Raw genomic sequence first — 21,018 nt, 5'->3', positions numbered from 1 at the left:
AATTTTGACAGCTCAGCCCATCCTACAGTATCACCTTCCATTCTGCCCACAAAATACTACTCTATGCTGGACACTAATTTTGGAATACACTGTCCCAACTAGGGGTGCACCGAATCCACAATTTTGGATTCGGCCAAACCCCCGAATCCATTGCAAAAGATTTGGTAGAATACCGAACCAAGTCCGAATCCTAATTTGCAGATGCAAATTAAGGGTGGGAAGGGGAAAACATTTTTACATCCTTGTTTTGTGACAAAAAGTCACGCGATTTTCCTTCGCCACCCCTAATTTGCATATGCAAATTACGATTTGGATTCGGTTCGGCCGGGCAGAAGGATTAGGCCGAATCTGAATCCTACTCATAAAGGCCAAATCCTGGCTGAATCCCTAGTCCCAACCCATGTGTCTAACCTACTGGTTCCTAAATTGTTAGGTTGACTGGCTATTTAGGGCCAAATTTGAAGATAATTGCTTTTGAATATGGATATCCTGAAACTAAAGAATTACAACCATGTCATACCTCCCAACTGTCCCAGAAAAAGATACAACATTTCTAAAACGTAATTGGCTTCTGGCAGAATACGTGGCAGATGCACTTAGATACTTTTGTAACAATTTTAGATAAGCAAAGAAGCAATTGTAAAAATATAAGATACGCCAGTCTCTTGGGGAAATTGTGACTTGCACCTTAAAAGGCAATTCACCTTTATTAACAAAACTGTAACAACACATAAAAACCACAGAAATGTGTTCAAACTGTCATCACCTGCCAAACTTTGTAAAATGAACATGGTAATTAGGGGGTGTGGCCATAAAATGGGTGTGGTCCAAAAAATTGCCACACTCTGCGGCAAATCTTTTTGTCCCTCTAACTATATCCATAATGTTGGGAGGTATGATATTTTATTTGGTTATTGTACAGTGCAATACGGTACAGAGGTACAAGGACTCTCAATACCCACCATAGATAATCCCTGATTCATCTGAAAACTTCTGCTTCCCACACAGCATCTATGGGCAAGAAAAGTGAATAGATGTCTACTCCAGTTAGGATCCATTAACCATAAAACTCACATACCTCCCGACATACCCCTGATTCGCCCTGCACAGTTTGGGGCATCTCATGCAATAAATATTTTACTTTCTAGCAATGTCAACAGAACCCTAATCACTAATAATAGGTGATTCCCTTTCAACAAAACCATAAAAAGTAGCAAAATATCATTTAACCCTATTTTGATGTTCAAAATGTACAGAATAGTTTGTCCCATAAATATGGGAGACGTGGCAATAACACCGAAAAATGAAAAAAAGCAATGTAACCCCATGTTAAATGAATAGGGCTGGTGCTGAAGATATTTTTATACCTTTTTGTTTGTATAGTATATATTTTTTATATTTTTTAGCAGGGTAAAAAGAGAAATTTTACCTTCTCTCTGAACTCCCGTCCCCCAAATAATTAATTTGTTCACATGATAATGAGGCATTTCATTAGAAACAAACCCTAAGGGCAGAGACACAGGCTGCTATTTCGGGAGCTTTGTCGCCCAGCGACAAAGTCTCCCCGAACTGCCTTCCCGCCGACTAGAATGTAAATCGCTGGCGGGATGGCATTCGGAACGTTTTGTTTTCCGAAGTCTCCTCAAGAGGAAACTTCGGGCAACTTCGTAAAATGAACCAATCCGATTGCCATCCCGCCTGCGATTTACATTCTAGCTGGCGGGAAGGCAGTTCGGGGAGACTTGTTGTCTGAAGAAGAAGCGATTTGTCGCTGGGCGACTAATCTCCCGAAATAGCAGCATGTAACTCTGCCATTAACTGAGGACTTTAAGAAAAGACGTCTAACTATACAGAGGGCTTATCTGTGGACTGTTCATTTGTTTTACTAGCTCCTCTAGCTCAAACAGTGACTCGGTAGGACCAGGAAGTGACTTGTTTTTTAGCAGGTATTTAGTTAATTTTTATTTTCTTGTTTGGTGCAAGAAATAACTACACCATTGATATTTCTCAGTTAAAATAATAGGCAAGCAGTATGTTCAGTACAACACTATTTTTCAGCTCATGGGGTCAAAGATAAATAATGGATCTCTACTTAGCCATAATGCAAAACAGTAGTAACAAAGGTGTGAAGGGAGGAAGCTCATTAGTTAAATTAACTCATCTTGAATAGAGGGAGGAAGTAAGTGTAAAAACAAAACAAATACATACAGTAGATTTCTTTTAAATTAAAAGAACAGGCATAAGATCGATTTATTTTGCTTGTGTTGATAAATGTGTATATACTGTATGTATATGTGGCTATTTTAATAGGGCTCCAGGATAAAGTGAAACCCAATCAAGTTGGTGGAGGATGCGGGCAGGTGTAGGTCCAGTTGTAACAGCTGCACTAAACTTTATTATCATCCGAAATCACTCTGAAGGTATTGGAATATAAAGTTAAAAGCTACAGTATATTTAATCCCAGGACACAGAGGAGATGATTTGTTTTACCTCCTCAGAATGGCAAGGAACGGAAAGTAAACAAAACGCAAGGTCAAGCCAAGGCAATAAAGTCGTTACTACACTGCATACCTAGGCTGAAAAATAAATGTCTTACAGCAGCAAATATTTTTATCATCCTGCCTTTTTATTATTTATGAGATATTTGGACAACATATTGCAAAATCCAATCTGTCAGCCTAAAAAGACATCTGCATCTGTGCCTGTGTCCAACACCTAAATAAATAAACCCTGGACTCCACACCCTATGCCCTTTACTGTTGACAATGTTCTTGTAGGCTGTGTGGAGGAAATACATTTTAAAAAATAAAATAAAATGGAGTCTATGGGAGAGAGAGCCATCCCGTAATTTGGAGCTTTCTGGATAATGGGTTTCCAGATAATGGATCCCATGCATGTATTTGAAAAAAATAAAATGTGCGTATCCCTTCTTCAGCTTTTTGATTACTGAAGAATTTGTTCTTATGTGGGTGCACAGAGGAAACATTTACTACACATAGGGGGTTATTTATTAATGTCTGAATGCCAAAAACTCAAAAAATTCGAGTTTTTTTTTACTATAAAAATTATTTTAAAAAATATTTAGTGGGGTAAAAAACAAAAAAATTTCTAGATTTTTTTTATACCACAAGGGTGGAAAAAGTCTGAATCTGAAAATCTGGCATCTCAGACCTGCCGAGGTTGTATATAAGTCAATCAGAAAGGTTACTACCCTATTTGGAAGTTTCTGTGGTCTGCGCTGGAATTAGTCCAAAAATTCTAGACTATTTCGGGAAAAAGCCCAAATAAATCGAGCAAATCGGGAAAAAACTCAGAAAAAAATGTACGATTCGGATTTTCACTCGATTTTTCCATGTTTGTCCCCAATCTGATTAAATAATAAATAAGGTCCAATTGTGGATTCTAGTTTGGTTAGATTTTTTTTTAATTAAAATTATATTTTTAATAATAATTCAAAATTTGGATTTTCATAAATATGCTCCTGAATGTCTTGCAAGATGCATAAAATCTACATTAATCAGTTGACTCTGAGAATGAGGTTTTGATTGCTGGTAATAATGTTTGAATTTAAAAGAAAATGAGATTGCTGGAATTTAGTCCAATTGATTCCTACCATTCCCCTCCTTGTGGTATGTGTTTTGTATACATCCCAACATTTCAGTTTTCATAATTGTGATAATTTAGGCTACACCCCCTGATCCTCCCTGGTAAAGCCTGTTGGACATTTTATGGAATTTGGGGAATATAGGACATGTGCAGTATTGTGCCACAAATTAGTCAGAAAAGGAACCTCTTCTGATGCTGCTCTGCTTAGAAAATAAAGTTAGAGAGCAAAGAAAAGTCATTTTATGTTTCTCTGGTGAGTTGTAGGCAGTGAAACGTCATAAGGCTTTCTGTATATAAACTTCAGTTTCGGCTTTCTGTATATAAACTTCAGTTTCTTCCCACTGTAGACAGCTGACTAAATGGACAGAAGGTGACGCTGTTTCTTCCAATTAATTAAAGTGTAAAAACTGCTAATATCTTTGAAACAAAAAAAATAAATAACGTAAAATGCTTAGAAGAGCACTCTGCACAAGTTTACACTAATTCATTTTAGGGTTTACATGTTCTTTAAACTAGAGGGGCTGTCATAGAATTTGATTTAGGAAACAGGGGGATAGCTAGGAGGGTAATAGCAGTGTCAGTGGCTTAACTAAATATTACTGGGTTTCACAGCAAATAGTTTTTCAGGCCCCAAAAATGTCTAGACGTTACCCTGTTTTACCAATATTTATTGAAATTCTTTACGAATTAGGGCCTCATGGGGACCCTATACTTCCTGCCCCCCCTGCAGCCACAGGGTCTGCTTCCTCTGTAGTTAGAGAGTTGTTAGGGGGTTAGAGGGAGAGTTAGATCGAGAGGGAGAGGTGGTAGGCTGGGGCAGAATCACTAAGGATTACACATTTACCACCAATAACGTTGCAGATAAATTACAATACCGGCTGTTGCTGCCAAGCCAGTCAGGTTGCACCCCTAGGATCAGGTCCTCTTTGGTTAAAAATGTATTCAGACCCCATTCAACTCATGACAAGGTGACATATATATGAAATCACAGTTGGGAGGTATGACATGTTTGTAATTTAGGGGTGCACCGAATCCACTATCTGGGATACTGTTGAATCCCCAAATCTTTTGTGAAAGATTAGGCCAAATACCGAACCGAATCCGAATTTGCAAATGCGAATTAGAGGCAGGAACATATATAAGTGGAAAAAGAATGTCTTACTTCCTTGTTTGGAGATGAAAAGTCACGTGATTTCTCTTCCAACACCTAATTTACATACTCGGTTCGACCACACACAGGGATTCGGCCGAATCCTGAACCGAATCCTGGATTCGGTGCATCCCTATTGTAATTCTATTTTAGTTTCAGGATATCCAGAATAGTAAATAACCATTTATCCTCAATTGTGGCCTTAAATAGCCAGCCAACCTAACAATTTAGGAAGCAGTAGGTTAGACACATGGGTTGGGACAGTGTATTCCAAAATTAGTGTCCAGCATAGAGTAGTATTTTGTGGGCAGAATGGGAGGAAGATGATAGACGTACTGGATGATAAGTGGGCAGGTGTTGGTAGATGTTAGTACAGGTATGGGACCTGTTATCCAGAATGCTCAGGACCTGGGGTTTTCCGGATAAGGGATCTTTCAGTAATTTGGATCTTCATACCATAAGTCTACTAGAAAATCATGTAAACATTAAATAAACCCAATAGGTTGGTTTTGCTTCCAATAAGGATTAATTATATCTTAGTTTGGCTCAAGTACAAGCTGTTGTTTTACTATTACAGAGAAAAATGAAATAATTTTTTTTTTTAAACCAAAATTTTTTATTGATTTTCATACACAAGACAAGGGGAAAGGGGGGGAGGGGGGGTAAGCTCCCGCCTGGGAGACACTGACCATGCACAGTATCATTCACCAGTTACATATTATGCATACAGATTTCCCCATGATCATCAGATAGAAATTTAGTCACCTGCAACAGTTATGCCCTCAGCATCAGTCCATGGCCGCCAAATTCTATCAAACTTATCTGGACAGCCCCTTGATAAGAAGGTAAGTTTGATGAGGGGAAGGACATTATTTACTTGCTTACGCCACATTGTCAGTGTTGGAGGCCTAGGCCCCATCCACCTCAGTACAATACACTTTTTCGCATAATATAACAGACCTCAAGTGAGAAGGTGTAAAAATTTCCCATGAATAACTCCCTCCAAAATTCCCAACAGACAGGATTGGCGATTCAGCAATGGGGGCAGAGCCAGGTGTGTCGAGAGGTGCGATGTGACCGCTCTCCAAAATGATTGTATATGGGGGCATTGCCACGTCATGTGAAGAAAGGTTGCCTGTTCCGCCTGGCACCCATGGCAGTTGCCATTTGCCCTATCGCCAAATCTGTGGAACTTAGCAGGTGTTAGGTAGACCTGGTGGAGGAACTTATACTGTATCAGTCTATCACGAGAGGACACTAAGAAGTGATACAGGTTGTCAGTCACCTCTTCCCACTGGTCCTCCTCCAGGTCTCCTAGGGTGTCACGCCACTTAAGGTAGGTGCGGTGGAACGGGGCCACAGGGGCACGAACCAAGAGCCAGTAGATTCGGGATACTAATTTAGCCGGCATTTCCGTCAGGACTAGATTCAACAATGGGTACTCCTCAGTTACCAGTAGTTGGGAGCGAAATTGTGACAGAAAGGCCTCTCTCAGTTGGAAGTATGCAGGGAGCCTCAAATTAGGAACCGTCATTTTGTCTCTAAGCACAGTGTAAGACATAAACATGTTATCTTCCAAGACGTCTGACAAAGTCTTAATGCCCCCTATTGGCCAGTCTTGGTAATTGGGGAGATCAGTAAAGTGGATTAGAGTAGAGTTTCTCCAGAGTGGCAAATTTGGGGAGATCAACAGTGGGTCAACCCCTGTCATATGAAGAGCAGAAAGCCAAGCCCTATGGGTTGTTGTCACTACTGCCAGTTCCTTGGGGAGATCGGTTTGCGCTCTATAGGGAGCATTCCGCAATGCTTCTATCGAGGAAATAATTTTTTAAAAATTGGATTATTTGGATAAAATGGGGTATATGTAAAGATGGCCTTTCTGTAATTCAGAGCTTTTGGATAACAGGTTTCCGGATAACGCACCCTATACCTGTATATGTATATTTATTTTGCAAGAAAATATCCTAAGGCCTATAATTTATATATGAATGCCCATAATGTGACTATATCAGCAGTAATTAGCCATTAAATTACATTCAAGTCATTTTATACTTCTATTAAGTCTAATAAATTTTTTACCTTGATGTTCCTGAAGCAGAGTATGTTCTGTCCTTTCTGTAATTATTCTGTTTGCTGTTTTGTACAGAATCAGAATTAGACCCAGAGACGCTTCCAGCCCATTACTACAAAGAGGAGTGATGGTTGATGATTGATTGATTCGCTGCCTGATTAAGGAGTCTATCAATACAGGTCTTGCGCCAAGGAACATTTGAAGACTCAAATAAATTTAGAAAAATAAAAATCTAATTGTCCAATAATGTATGAAGTGGGGACCTTTCATTCTCTTACGATACAAGATAATATTAAATAATTAGCAATAAGGAAATCAGTGTTTAACATTTAGCGATTTATACTCCATTAAGTAACATTTTGCATATCTCTGTACCATTTTATTAGAAACAATACAGATATAGGATCCGTTATCTGGAAACCCATTATCCAGAAAGCTCTGAAGTAAGGAAAGGCCATCTCCCATAGACTCCATTTTATCTAAATAATCCAAATTTTCTCTGTAATAATAAAACAGGGTTTTTTTAATTAAGGGTTTCGTTCTCCTTTAAGATTTCAGTGTTCTCATGATGAAGAAGAAGACACTGACATTACTGAATAGCACCCACATGTAAAGGGTTTTTCCTTAATAAAGCCAAGACCTAATATATAAATGCAATGGCAACTTTGTACTTTCTTATTTGTTTTGTATTTGCTTTCTAAAACAAAACTGTGTTCTGCTGACTGTTTTGGTTTCATAGGAAAATGCAGTCTCCACTTTAATGCTCCTAAGTGATACCTGTCTCCTGGGACCCGTCTACGCAGCCCTGACACATGTTTTTCAGTTTATAGCAGTGTCCTACAAAATTTGCTAGCAAAAAGCAATCTGATCTTCTACATCTGAATGTATCATTATATTATGGGGGTTATTTACTAAGGTCCGAATACCCGAAATCCGAAAAATTATAATAGGCTTTTAAAAAGCCCGAATATAAAAACACGGCATCTCAAACCTGTCGAGGTTGCATAAAAGTCAATGGGGACAGTCCCATTGATTTTTGGTTGTGTCTAGGGTTTTGGGGAATTTCACTATGTTTTCGGAGCTTTCGGGTGAAAAATTCTGAGATTTCAGGGAAAATTCACGAAAAATCGTGAAAATCTGAGCTTTTCCCACAAAGCAAATTTTCAGGAAAATGTAATAAATAAGCGTTAAAAACCCGAGCGGGTTAGATTGGAGTTTGTAGCAGCCTATATTGAGATAAATTCGGACCTTGATAAATAACCCATTAAGTGTCCACAATCTTAAGTGCCCACAATCTTAAGTGCCATTCTATAGTATATATATATATATATATAATACACAAGAGCCATGAATATCCTGTAAATTATATCCTTATAAACGATGAATTCTGATGTCATTAGTTATAAACGGTGAGTTCTGATGTCATGTCTGTCACATGACTCACTGAAATGTGTGTATTATAATAAATAAAGTACCCCCTGTTGCAAAATATGAGGATATTAGAAGTTACCTCGGAGTTCCATGACCTGTATAAAAACACTCGGCCTTCGGCCTCGTGTTTTTATATGGTCATGAAACTCCTCGGTAACTTATAATATCTTTATAATTTACAAGAGGGGGTACTTTATTCACTATTTATATATGTACGGTATTAACTCCTCAGATTCAGACCTGTAGGCTTGCTGAGATGCAGTAGCCAGCCATATGTACTTCACCTAGTTATGAATTACGTATGGCTGCTCACTAACATATACATGAATACATATATATTAAAATTATATTAAAAAGTTTAAATTAAAAAAACAGGAAAAAAGTGCCAGCAGAGAAGCAGGTAAGAAAGAAGGTGTTCTGCTATTAAACAAGGCATCTATTACCCCAGTCTTTATACATTACATTTTGGCAAATCGATCATATAGAAACAATTTTTTTTCTTGTGCACAGGCATCTTTTAACCCAGGTTTTACACTGAACTATTCCTTTAATGTCATACAAGCATTTAACCCTATTTGTTCCTACACATGTTAAAAATGCAGTTTTGACCCTTTGAATCTAGTTTCTCCCCCTCCCAAAAAAAACCAAATCATCTCCAGCACCTCCCCTTCACTTGCTCTGCTGAATGTCTGGTAGGGTTAAGTTGGCCTTAGACACAAAGATCCTATCGTTTGAAACAAAGATTTTCGGCTCGTGTGGGGAGTGTCCAAACATTTTTTGTGCCATGGTGATCAGGCGTTTAGTTGATCGGACAGGTTAAAAGATTTATATCGGCTACCTGGAGACTGTCACTACTATTTGTTGGACATAACTTTCATATGATTGCTGTCATGGGCAGAACATCGACTGATTAGTACTTTATTTAATGTGGATGGTTAGTGGCAGGTCGGAGGATTGGCACAGACAATAGTTCATCTGACTTTTAGGCTTTATCTGCAGTTTATGAGCAGCTTTAGTATTGCCAACTGTACTTCCTCATTAGCATAACATGGTGATGTCAGTGTGAGACAAGTAGAGTTATGAAATAGCAGCCCAAGCCCCTCCCCCACATCAGTGAAGCTTTTTTTTGTCAGGTTTGGGAAGCCTTGGAAATCCACCCATGCTCCCAGCCTAATTTTATCTCTCTGCTCCCAACCTTATTAATCCCACCCTGTGTCTCTATAAAATTCACAATTGTGATAAATAGGTCTCCCCATGTCTCCTTTAAGACACATTTTGGGATTGTCTCAGCCCAGAGCTGTTCATGCAACAGTAAAGCTGTTTGAGCTGTTGAGGCAACAGTAAAGCAGCACTGAAGGTGTCATGTGACCTTATCATGATGATGTCATAGGAAAGGATATATATGAGTAGCAGTATATACAGGTCAGGCAGCACGGCGGCTCAGTGGGTAGCACTGTGTCTTGCAGCTGGGAGTCCTGGGTTCAATTCCAACCTGGGCCCTTTCTGTAAGGAGTTTGTATGTTCTCCCCGTGTCTGTGTGGGTTTCCTCCGAGTACTTCGGTTTCCTCCCACATTCCAAAAACATATGGGAGGTGGGCAGAGGCGCTAGGTAGGGGGTCTGCCCAGTACTCACAGGTGATGTGCTGGGGAACTCCTGAGTGTGGCTGAGGGCAGCCAGGCTTAGGTGTGTGGAGAGACCACTGGGAAGGATAGGGACATAGGGAATAGGGTCTCCCTGGTGCCCACAGGTGAATGTGATAGGTGCTGGGGCACTCCTGAGTGTGGCTATGAGCAGCCAGGCTTAGGCGTGTGTAGGCCATGGATTGGTTAGATTAGCTAGAGGGAAGTTAGTCCCTGGGGAGGGGGGTCCCCTTTTCCACCCTTGAGTCGCATTCAAATGTAAAATAACCTGCATGGAGGTCACTGGGAACAAGATAAAATGCTGATTTGGATAGGCTGGTGCAATAAGTTCAGTATATAAAATAAGACATTTTTAGCCATATTCATTTTTAGGGTTTGCTTCTCATTTAAAGCAAGAAAACAGTATTGGTTTTCCATAAAACAAACGAAAATAAACAAAACTCCCTGCTGACAATATCAATCAGTGTTGGACTGGGACACCAGGGGCCCACCCAAAAACCTTTGACCAGGGGCCCACAAATAAAACTTAGACCAGGGGCCCACTCTTAGTACTATTTTTCTTCCTCTCCTCACTCCACCTTTATTCTCCTTGTCTCTTTTCTTTACATACTATACTCTTTTTCCCCCATCTATTTAGCCTCTTTGTTCTCATAGAAATAGGGAATGGCCAGTGGGCCAGTCCGACACTGATATCGATGTCAACAGAATTTAATATAGTGGAATCCAACCCACAGTTTCCCTGTTGTTTCAGACAAGTAAGAAATAACAGTACCAAACAGGAAAGATATATTGCAACTCCCTGATATAGTGGGATATTTATTCCTTTATGTCTAATAGTATAATGTAGTTATATAGTCTAATATAATGTCATTATTAAAATAAAGATGTAAAAATAAAGAAATTAATGTAAGTAAAGGGGTGGTTCACCTTTAAGTTAACTTTTAATATGTTATAGAACTGCCAATCCTAATTACATTTTTTTTCTTTTTTATAGTTTTTAAATGATTTGCATTTTTCTTATGACTCTTTCCAGCTTTCAAATGCGGGTCACTGACCCCATATAAAAAACAATGCTCTATGAGGCTACAAATTTATTGTTAATGCTACTTTATATTACTCATCTTTCTAGTCAGGCCTCTCCTATTCATATTGCAGTCTCTTATTCAAATCAATGCATGGCTGCTAGGGTAATTTGGACCCTAGCAACCAGTTGCTGAAATTGCAAACTGAAAAGCTGCTGAATAAAAAGCTTAATAACTCAAAAACCACAAATAATAAAAAATTAAAACCAGTTACAAACTGTCTCAGAATATCACTCTCTGTATCATACTGAAAGTTCTTTTAATGATGAACAACCCCCATTAAAATTACAAACCATGAAGTTCACGTTTATGCTATTTCTTTGGGTGCATCTCATGCAAATTTAATGGATGATTCAAGGATGTTTCATGCTCATCAAAGGATTAGATTTCATTGGTACCCCATTAAATATATACTGTTGCAAATCCTATAAAAATTAATCCAGCAGACTTCTGCACTGAAATCTGTTTCAGAAAACTAATTTTGTGGTTCAGGAACGAAATCTTATATAGTAGAGTGAATTATTTGCAGTGTAAACAGTGTAATTTAGGAATAAAAATCTACACCATAAAAATCATGACAGAATCCCTTAAACATATCTATATGGGTGAGTTCAGGCGTCAGCTCCACGGCTCCATAGATCGATGCACATGGTAATAACAATCGTCACCTGTGATTGGCTGAGCAGACTGTACTTTCACACCACCTGATGCCCTTGATTTGGGTAGTTTAATCAATATTTATGAATATTTTCGGGTTGAATACATTGATATTGGAGTTGGATGGAACCAAAATGCACACTTTGCTTCTTACAATTTATATTTTGTTTTAGATACACTAAAAGCAGAAGGTAAACCCAATTCCTAACAAATAGATGATTACAACTCTCTCGGGACCAAAAAGTGATGGTATTTATATAATTCAGAGAGGGAATAACCCCCTATGCTTGCTCATAGACTATACAGAGAGATACATTTGAGCTAAGCAAGTGCTGGTATTTTATAGGTCTCAACAATTCTGTTGGTCATTTTTTTGGGGGGGGGGGGTGTCTGGTGGCTCCTTTACGCATTACTTGGCAATAAATGTTAAAGTAATAAAGTCTGATTTTATTGTATGTCAGAATGATTTGTGTTTTTGTTACTATCTGCTGGTTACGCGGATGACAGCAAGAAAAAATGCTTAATGTTTAAGATGTTTGCGTTTACAAGCTAATTACTTCTTGTTAATGAGAATTACTGAACCCCACTCCCTTCGACCTCATCACAACAAATGTGTGTCTCTGGAAATGTCCCAGGCTCTTTAAATTGTAAAACAGCACTTAGGTATTCCTAAGCATCCCTACGGTCCCAGCAAGCAAGTTACAGTTAATGGAAAAGCTGCTTAATCACAGTAACAGTAATAATCAGGCCCATGTGATGTGCCATATATTGGGAACAAGAGCTCCATATCTCCTTTAGAGCAAGTCCAATGTGACAGCAGCTCCGTGGCAATTATTTCCATATGTTGGCAACAAAACAAAAACTATTTAAGGGGCACAGGTTGGAAATCCCATTTTTATGTATTCTTTTTTTCACATTTTAGCCCCTGGCTGTCCTGCGTTGCCCAGAAACCTGTCTTCTCTAATTCTAATAATGTAGATTGATACACAGTGTTTTGCTTCTTCAATATTTTGGTCCTTCAAGCAAATCAAGGTGCCATATATAGTACTGTTAGCATGCCTAGCTTTATATATATATATATATATATATATATATATATATATATATATATTTCTTTTAAACTCCTATCAGTGTGTTAAAGGGATTCTGTCCAGATTTTTATGATGCCGTTTTTATTTCTAAATTACACTGTTTACACTGCAAATAATTCACTCTACAATATAAAATTTAATTTCTGAACCAGCACGTCTATTTTTTTAGTTGTAATATTGTTGTGTAGGTGCATCTCAGGGCATTTTGCCTGGTCATATGCTTTCAGAAAGAGCCACCACTTTAGTATGAAACTGCTTTTTGACAGGCTGTGGATTCTCCTACTCAATGTAAGTGAATGTGTCGCAGTGGGACCTGGATTTTACTATTGAGTGCTGTTTTTAGATCTACCAGGGAGCTGTTATCTTGTGTTAGGGAGCTGCTATCTGGTCACCTTCCCATTGTTCTTTTGTTTGGCTGCTGGGGGGGAAGGGAGGGGTGATATCACTCCAATTTGCAGTAAAAATGACAACATATAAATCATGACAGAATCCCTTAAACATATCTATATGGGTGAGTTCAGGCTACAGCTCCACAGCTCCATAGATTGATGCACATGGTAATAACAATCGTCACCTGTGACGATTGAAGAGTGATTGAAGTTTATCAGAGCACAAGTCACATGACTAAGGCAGCTGGGAAACTGACAATATGTCTAGCCCCATGTCAGAGTTCAAAATTAAATATAAAAAAATCTTTTGAGAAACAGATTTCAGTAAAGAATTCTGCTGGAGCAGCACTATTAACTGATACCTTTTGAAAAAAAAAATGTTTTTTCCCATGACAGTATCCCTTTAAGTCCTATGGCACATGAGCATTTATAAATGATGATTCATCAATTTCTTTTATCATGCCTCACAGCTTGGCCTTGGGAAATAGAAATGCAGACTGCCACGTGTTCCCTTCTAAACAGAGAATGCTCCTTATCATTAAAATGACAATTGAATAATTAATATATGCCAAATGCTATAGAAAGAGGAATCTGCAAGGAAACTGAAAAGAACAGAGCTATTTTGAGAGTTCAAAAACAAATTGTATTGATTGCGGGTTGCAGGTGCCGCTCATTACAACTCTAAAAAAGGTCATCTAGAATGTGTCTAATCATTATATAAGCACAGCCAATATTAAGAATATAAAAGAAGCTAATTAGTTATAAACTGACTCTGTCTTCATGCAGCAGTTGGGTGTTAGATCCAATATATCTTATAGGGGGCTCATTTTCCTAGCAGATGAATTAGAGCTCACTCAAATAACTGATTCCAGTACAAACAAAATCTAACAAAATAACTGCCTTTTGCACATATCCTGCATGTAGAGGGACATGATGTCTGGTGATTTTAATAGAGTGAGCTCTAATACATCTTCTAGGCAAAAGGAGCCCCCCCTATAAGATATATTGGATCTAACTGTCAATGATTATCTGACACCCAGCTGCTGCATGAAGTCAGAATGAAGAGAAACAGATGCTGAGAGAGGAAATGAGAAGATAAACTTGATTATTTCAGAAACAGTAGAGAATATTTTATTGATTATATTTAGAAAACGTATTATTTCAGTATGCTGAAGCTTATATTACATTTTAATTTTCACAATAGTTCCCCTTTAAATATAAAACATTAAACAAGCACAGACTCTGTCCATGGTACTGATATCAATCACATGGAGGAACTCTTGCTACTTGGGTAAAAACACTGTGTTAATACAAGAACTTCTTAAAACCACAAATATCCATGTGCTCCAGACTACATAAATGCCATTGCCCCAGAAGGCATACACTTTACAACCAGGATTGCCAGCAGCATGCATCAGAATGAATTACTATTTAGCATTGCATCATTATGAATCTGACTTAAAGGTATACTCCAGCAACTCCATATTATAACATACAATAGTTCAAAAGACTGCGGCTGTATCGCTGTGGTGCTCTATCCAGAAACCTTGCTGCTCGACTGGGTTCCAATATCCATACGTTAGAAAAATAGAATGGCACACACATTTGCAAACGTGCTTAAATTAAAGTGCTTTTATTGTGATCTCACAATAAAAGCACTTTAATTTAAGCACGTTTGCAAATGTGTGTGCCAACTCCATATTATGCACATGAGCAAACACCACCTTTATAAAATGCAATGAGCAGAGGTACTTTGATATAAAAGCAGTCCTACATATGGGAGATGTTATAAGTATCTATTTTTCCTCAATTTGGTATAAATTTAGCCTAAACAGTTCCTTACAAGACTAAGACAGGAGGGATCAATCACAAAGTTAGAGTGCTCACCCCTCCAATATCCGCTTTCGCAGTGCCAGGTGCTGAACTGTGAGACCCACTCCCGTCCTTGGGCCAAAATATCATTCAAGGAAAAAACAGCAGCACACCGGATCCAATTGAAGTAATATATAAAAATTCAAACTTTTTTTATATATTACTTCAATTGGATCCGGTGTGCTGCTGTTTTTTCCTTGTAAGACAGGAGGGATGTCCTGTCCTTTAACAAATACACAACAGTCTGATAAAGTGCCAAAGATAGTGAAAACTATTTCTTATACGAACTATATTATTGGTCCCACAACCTTTTCCAACCTTTACCAGACTACCTGGGACTGGTTTGTTACACAGACAATACTAAATTTCTGGCGAAATGCAAGGGCAACTTACAGAAAGCAGTGTTACAATATATCCAGCAATTCTCTGTCCTACACTAAAGAGGTGGTTCACCTTTAAGTTAACTCTTAGGTGCACATTTACTAAGCTCGAGTGAAGGATTCAAAGTAAAAAAACTTCGAATTTCAAAGTATTTTTTTGGGTACTTCGACCATCGAATAGGCTACTACGACCTTCGACTACGACTTCGATTCGAAGTACTGTCTCTTTAAAAAAAACTTTGACTACCTACTTTGGTAGTTTAAACCTTCCGAGGTACAATGTTAGCCTATGGGAACCTTCTCCATTACTTTTCTAAGGTTTTTTTGATCAAAGGAAAATCCTTCGATCGATCGATTAAAATCCTTTGAATCGTAGGATTTGTGGTATATCCTTCGAATTCGATATTCAAATTCGTAGGATTTTACTTAGAGGGTTTCGACTTCGAGGGTTTATTAACCCTCGATATTCGACCCTTAGTAAATGTGCCCCTTGGTATGTCATAGAATGGCAAATTTTAAGCAACTTTTCAATTGTCCTTCATTTTTTCTTTTCTATAGTTTTTTGATTGCCTTTGTCTTCTGACTCTTTCCAGCTTTCAAGTGGGGGTTACTTACACCATCTAAGAAACTGGGAATGCACCGAATCCAGAATTCAGTATGGGATTCGGCCAGGATTCAGCCTTTTTCCGCAGGATTCCGATTTGGCTGAATCCTCATGCCTGGTCGAACTGAATTCTAATCCTAATTTGCATATGCAAATTAGAGTCGGGAAGGGAAATCCCGTAACTTTTTATCATATTCAAATTTGGATTTGGTTTGGTATTCGGTCAAATCTTTCATGAAGGATTCGGGGATTCGGCTGAATCCCAAATAGTGTACTTGGTGCATCTTTATAAAAAACAAATACTCTGCAAGGGGACAAATTCATTTTCATCAATACTTTTTATTACTCATTTTTCTATTCAGGCCCTGTCTTATTTATATTACAGTCTCTTATTCAAAGCAAGTCCTGGTTGCTAGGGGAATTTGGCAACCAGATTGTTAAGATTTCAAATTGGAGAGCTGCAGAATAAAAAGCTAAATAACTCATAAACCACAAATAATAAAACATTCTCTCATTCTCTACATCATCTAAAGTTGAAAACCCCCTTTAAAGTTCATTTTTATTTTACGGTGCATGCACACTAATTTCTTAGCAAACAGGAATGTTAGTCTGGGATCTAAGCTCAGTGATCATATACACTGGTGGTGCCCACCCCCCAGTAAATATCACTTGATTTGTTCTTTAACCTGGTGTTCCCTGTACTGCCCTACATCCCCCAAACTGCAGCAAAATTGACCAGAAACATGTACAATTAGGGGCATATTTATCCAAACCAAATTATTCTTAGTATTTTAATTTAAAAAATCCAACCAAACTAGAATCCACGGTTGTATTGTATTGATTATTAAGAAAAGCAGGATTTAATCATATTGGGACAAACCTGAAAAAATAGAGCCAAAAAAACAGAATCGTACATTTTTTCACTCGATCGTTTAGGATTTTTGTCCGAAAAGTCCAAAATAGACCACAGAAAATTCCAAATAGGATAGTGACCAAAAACTACATTACATTTTTCATTTAGACTGGATAGAAACTTTAACTGATAATGAAAAAAAACGCAAAAAAACTTTTTTAGATACCTGGCTTACCTATATAAACACTCTACCTTCAACTTGAAAACTAACCATACAAATCTTTCACCAAACCATGTGGTACGAGACTGAGTAGCCACTTAATACTCAGATTTTATAGTTAAAAAATCTAAAAAATTTTCCATTCAGACTTTAAATCTGAAACATTTATTAACGCATCGCAGTGCATAATTGGTTGCAAAAGAGTGCCAGCGCCTTCACGAGCGTGAACGCATGATATTGCGCATTGAACAGAGCTTTTGCGATGGGTTTGGTTATGTGCATTGCGCAAAAGTTTGGGCAATGATATCGCAAACAAAGCCGTGTGTGAGAGGGACGTGGCTGGGGGCGTGCTTGCAGTTGTCGCTAAAATTTCATCCACACGTACGCATTAGTGCGCCCGGAAATCAGCACATATTTTTTACGAATGTCTATTCCTGACGCTCTTTAAAATGTGCAGGTATGCTTAGCTGCGACAGCAAATGCACAAATTTACGCACCGCTGTTGTCTGCCTCGAAAATAGCACACAAAATTGCACCTTTTTAAGCATCGTGCACTACATTGATAAATACACGCATGCGCAGGGCAAATGGTGGGCCTCTGCGTGCTTTTTAGCGCTACGATGCGTTAATAAATGAGCCCCATTGTCTTCAAGTGTGCATATCTGATCACCACTAGAGCGCAGAGGATCATAAGTGAAGCCTGTCATGGAGGCCACCAACCCTGCTGTGGAACTTTTCAGGATTGATTCAGGGCTGTCCTGGGGGTTCCTTCTCTTGGGTTGGGAACAGGGGGGGCAATACAGGGGGCCAGTAGTTATACTGTGACTTTTGTTCACCACAACTAACCAGTAAAAAGAGAAAGCAAGGGATAGAGGCCTTTACACAATCATAGGGTTTAATGAAGAAGATTATTCTATATCATCTATAATATTTTATATTGATGGTGTTACATTTTGTTAATCCAGCGGCACGGTTACTTGCTATGTAATCACACCAATGGTATCTCGTGTATATTCGAACCTCCTACAGCAGGTATTATAGATTACTTGTGGAAAACAAATGTATTGATTATGGAAACATCATATACAGGTATGGGATCCATTATCCAGAAAGCTCAGAAGACAACTGGTGAAGTATGGTGATCCAAATTATGTAAAGACTCATTATACGGATTACCCCAGGAACTAGGGGTAGGCAGAGTAGGCACATGCCTAGGGTGCAAAGCTGGAGGGGCGCCAGGCACGTACCTTCTCTGGCACCTACCCCTGGTCCAGTCTCCTCTCTGGACTGCTTGCCTGTGCATTGGTTTGCGCATATGCTTCTTATCCTATTGGCACATGAGCTACCTCTCTTATTCGCGCATACGCACCAGCGTGAGCACAACTTTCCCTTGTTTGTTATATAGATATATATATATATATAGGAAACTTGATACCGCACTCGCAGGACTTAGGCAAACATAAAAGTGATTTAGAGGGAGTGCAGTATCAAGTATCCTGTGATCCCTGGTGTTATATACTTAACCCAGGCACCTCTACAAAAATTATTAACGTGAGTTGTGCCGGTATCATATATATATACATATATATATATTTAATTCCCTGCTTTTTGGCCTGCTGGCTGGCCCCTCATGCATTGCATTGGGTCCCTCTAGTGGACTCTTCCCACTATTTGGAAATAATCTGCATAATAATCAGCAAGTTGGTAGGCAGTATTTTTATCTATCTATCTATCTATCTATCTATCTATCTATCTATCATCTATCTGTCTGTCTATCTATTATCGATCTATCTCTCTATCTATTAGTGGGGGGACTAGCAAAGTCTTTAATTAGTGCCATGGTACCAGGGACTTTAAAGCTTTAAAGCTGCAATGTAGGGCAATTTTTTTTTATATCAATACTCACATTTCCACCTAAGAGCCAGGTCAAACCAATACCTTTTAGTACATCTGAGATCTAATTGTTTGGCCCTGGATGTCAGGTTTTCTGGTGGGCCCTAGGAGGCCTATTCAGACACAGCATACTCATGACTGATTGGAGGAAATATATTATTTAAGACAAGGGCCATTGCAGGCCTGCTTCTGACTGCATCCTATCACACTTTTTCTATTGCACCTTTATTGCAGCCATGAACTGGTGTTAAAGCTCCAGTGCTGCCATAGTAAATGAGCCCCCCCTGTGCAATAATATTATATATATATATGTATATATATATATATACAGCATTTAGCTGCATTTTGTACCATACTACTGTATACTGCAGCCCCATCCAATGCCCACATGGCCCTGGATCCTGCTCCCTTGCTGGGAAATACGCCGCATGGATCTGGAATGCCTGCTCTGCGGTACTAAAGACACTCCGATGGAATTATACATCAGTTCCTGCTATGCAAATGGGATGGCATGTTAATCCAAGGAAGGGAAGGCATTTGCCTGTCTCTCCCCAGAGCAGCTCGGCCTTTTGTTGATGATCAGATGCAGCACAGGCAGTGACTAGTAAAAAGCCATGAAAACTGAGCTCTATTCATCTCCACAAGGACACACAGTCATTATCCTAATAGCTCTCCCGCTTTTCTCCACCTACCCCCTTGCTTTAAAGAGCCACTTACCCCCTGAGGAATGGATCTTCTTTGATTTCCTCTGCAAGGACATTTTAAAAAGGCAGCAAGCAGCTGGCCAAGATGTGTGTGCATGACACAGTACACCTATCTGCAGCCTGCTGCTAATGCAGTATCCCAGCACAAGCTCACACTCACAGGAGGGAGGGAGAATGTGTACAAGGAAGCCCAGGCTATACCAGGCTCCCCATCCGCTTGGGTTGTAAACTGGGTGCTGCTGGTCTGGGAGGGTGGCACTCAAATATAACCTATGCATTGAAACATTCTCACCACCCCTACATGTGAGACTTTTGTAAACAAAAAGCTCTTATTCTTTGGTATCTGTAATGCCAAGGCTGGACTCTTCTCACACTTGCCAAAAAGGCTTGTTTTTACAATATGGGAAAATAGCAGTAAGCACAGACTGCACTGATCATTGCTCTGCTTCACCCTACTAAATAATCACTACAGGTATGGGACCTCTTATTCACAATGCTCGGGACCTGGGGTTTTCTGGATAATGGATCTTTTTGTAATTTGGATCTTCATACTAGAAAATAATGTAAACATGAAATAAACTCAACAGGCTGGTTTTGCTTCCAATAAGGATTAATTATATCTTAGTTTGGATGAAATACAAGCTACTGTTTTATTATTACAGAGAAAAAGGGAATCATTTTTAAAAATTTGGATTATTTGGATAAAATGAAGCGTATGGGAGATAACCTTTCATAATTCAGAGCATTCTGGATAAAGGGTTTCCATATAATGGATCCCATACCTGTACAATTCAATTAAAAGGGTGGTTTAATTTTAGGGGTAGATTTACTAACGGGTGAAAATCTGCCAGTGTCCATTTCGCACGCAGCGCAACACTTCGCCAGAGGAAAATTCGCTCAGACTACGCTAATTCAATAAAATACTGAGTTTTGTCGTGGGCGACAAATGCTGGCAACTTTTCGCTTTTCTCGTTTATTTCTGCCTATCGAAACGTCGCTAGGGATCTTGCGCTCAGGTCAATTTGCATAGGGCGGGAAATTTAAATTTGTCTGGATGTCTTCATATTAAACGTTGCTGCATATACTTACAAATTACACTTTTTAAAACACATATCCAGAGAACCTTAAAGGGATACTGTCATGGAAAAAAAAATTTTTTTCAAAATGAATCAGTTAATAGTGCTGCTCCAGCAGAATTTTGCGCTGAAATCCATTCCTCAAAAGAGCAAACAGATCTTTTTACATTCAATTTTGAAATCTGACATGGGGCTAGACATATTGTCAATTTCCCAGCTGCCCCAAGTCATGTGACTTGTGCTCTGATAAACTTCAATCACTCATTACTGCTGTACTGCAAGTTGGAGTGATATCACA

The 21,018-nt window shown here is 38.8% G+C and overlaps 1 protein-coding gene across 1 annotated transcript in view; it reads right to left on the bottom strand.

Annotated features, from left to right (window-relative positions):
- Positions 1–19,760, bottom strand: part of LOC108707568 (phospholipid-transporting ATPase IB) — a 425,456-nt gene extending 405,696 nt beyond the window's left edge. The window contains exon 1 of the mRNA XM_018245563.2: positions 19,658–19,760. Coding sequence (XP_018101052.2) covers positions 19,658–19,700 — 43 coding nt within the window. The 5' untranslated portion in view covers positions 19,701–19,760. The remainder of the gene's footprint in view (positions 1–19,657) is intronic.
- Between the last annotated feature and the right edge of the window lie 1,258 nt (positions 19,761–21,018).

The sequence above is a fragment of the Xenopus laevis genome, chromosome 2L (genome assembly GCF_017654675.1).
Source record: "Xenopus laevis strain J_2021 chromosome 2L, Xenopus_laevis_v10.1, whole genome shotgun sequence".
In the NCBI taxonomy this organism is placed as follows: Eukaryota; Metazoa; Chordata; class Amphibia; order Anura; family Pipidae; genus Xenopus; species Xenopus laevis.
This window is presented reverse-complemented; position numbering and strand designations above follow the sequence as displayed.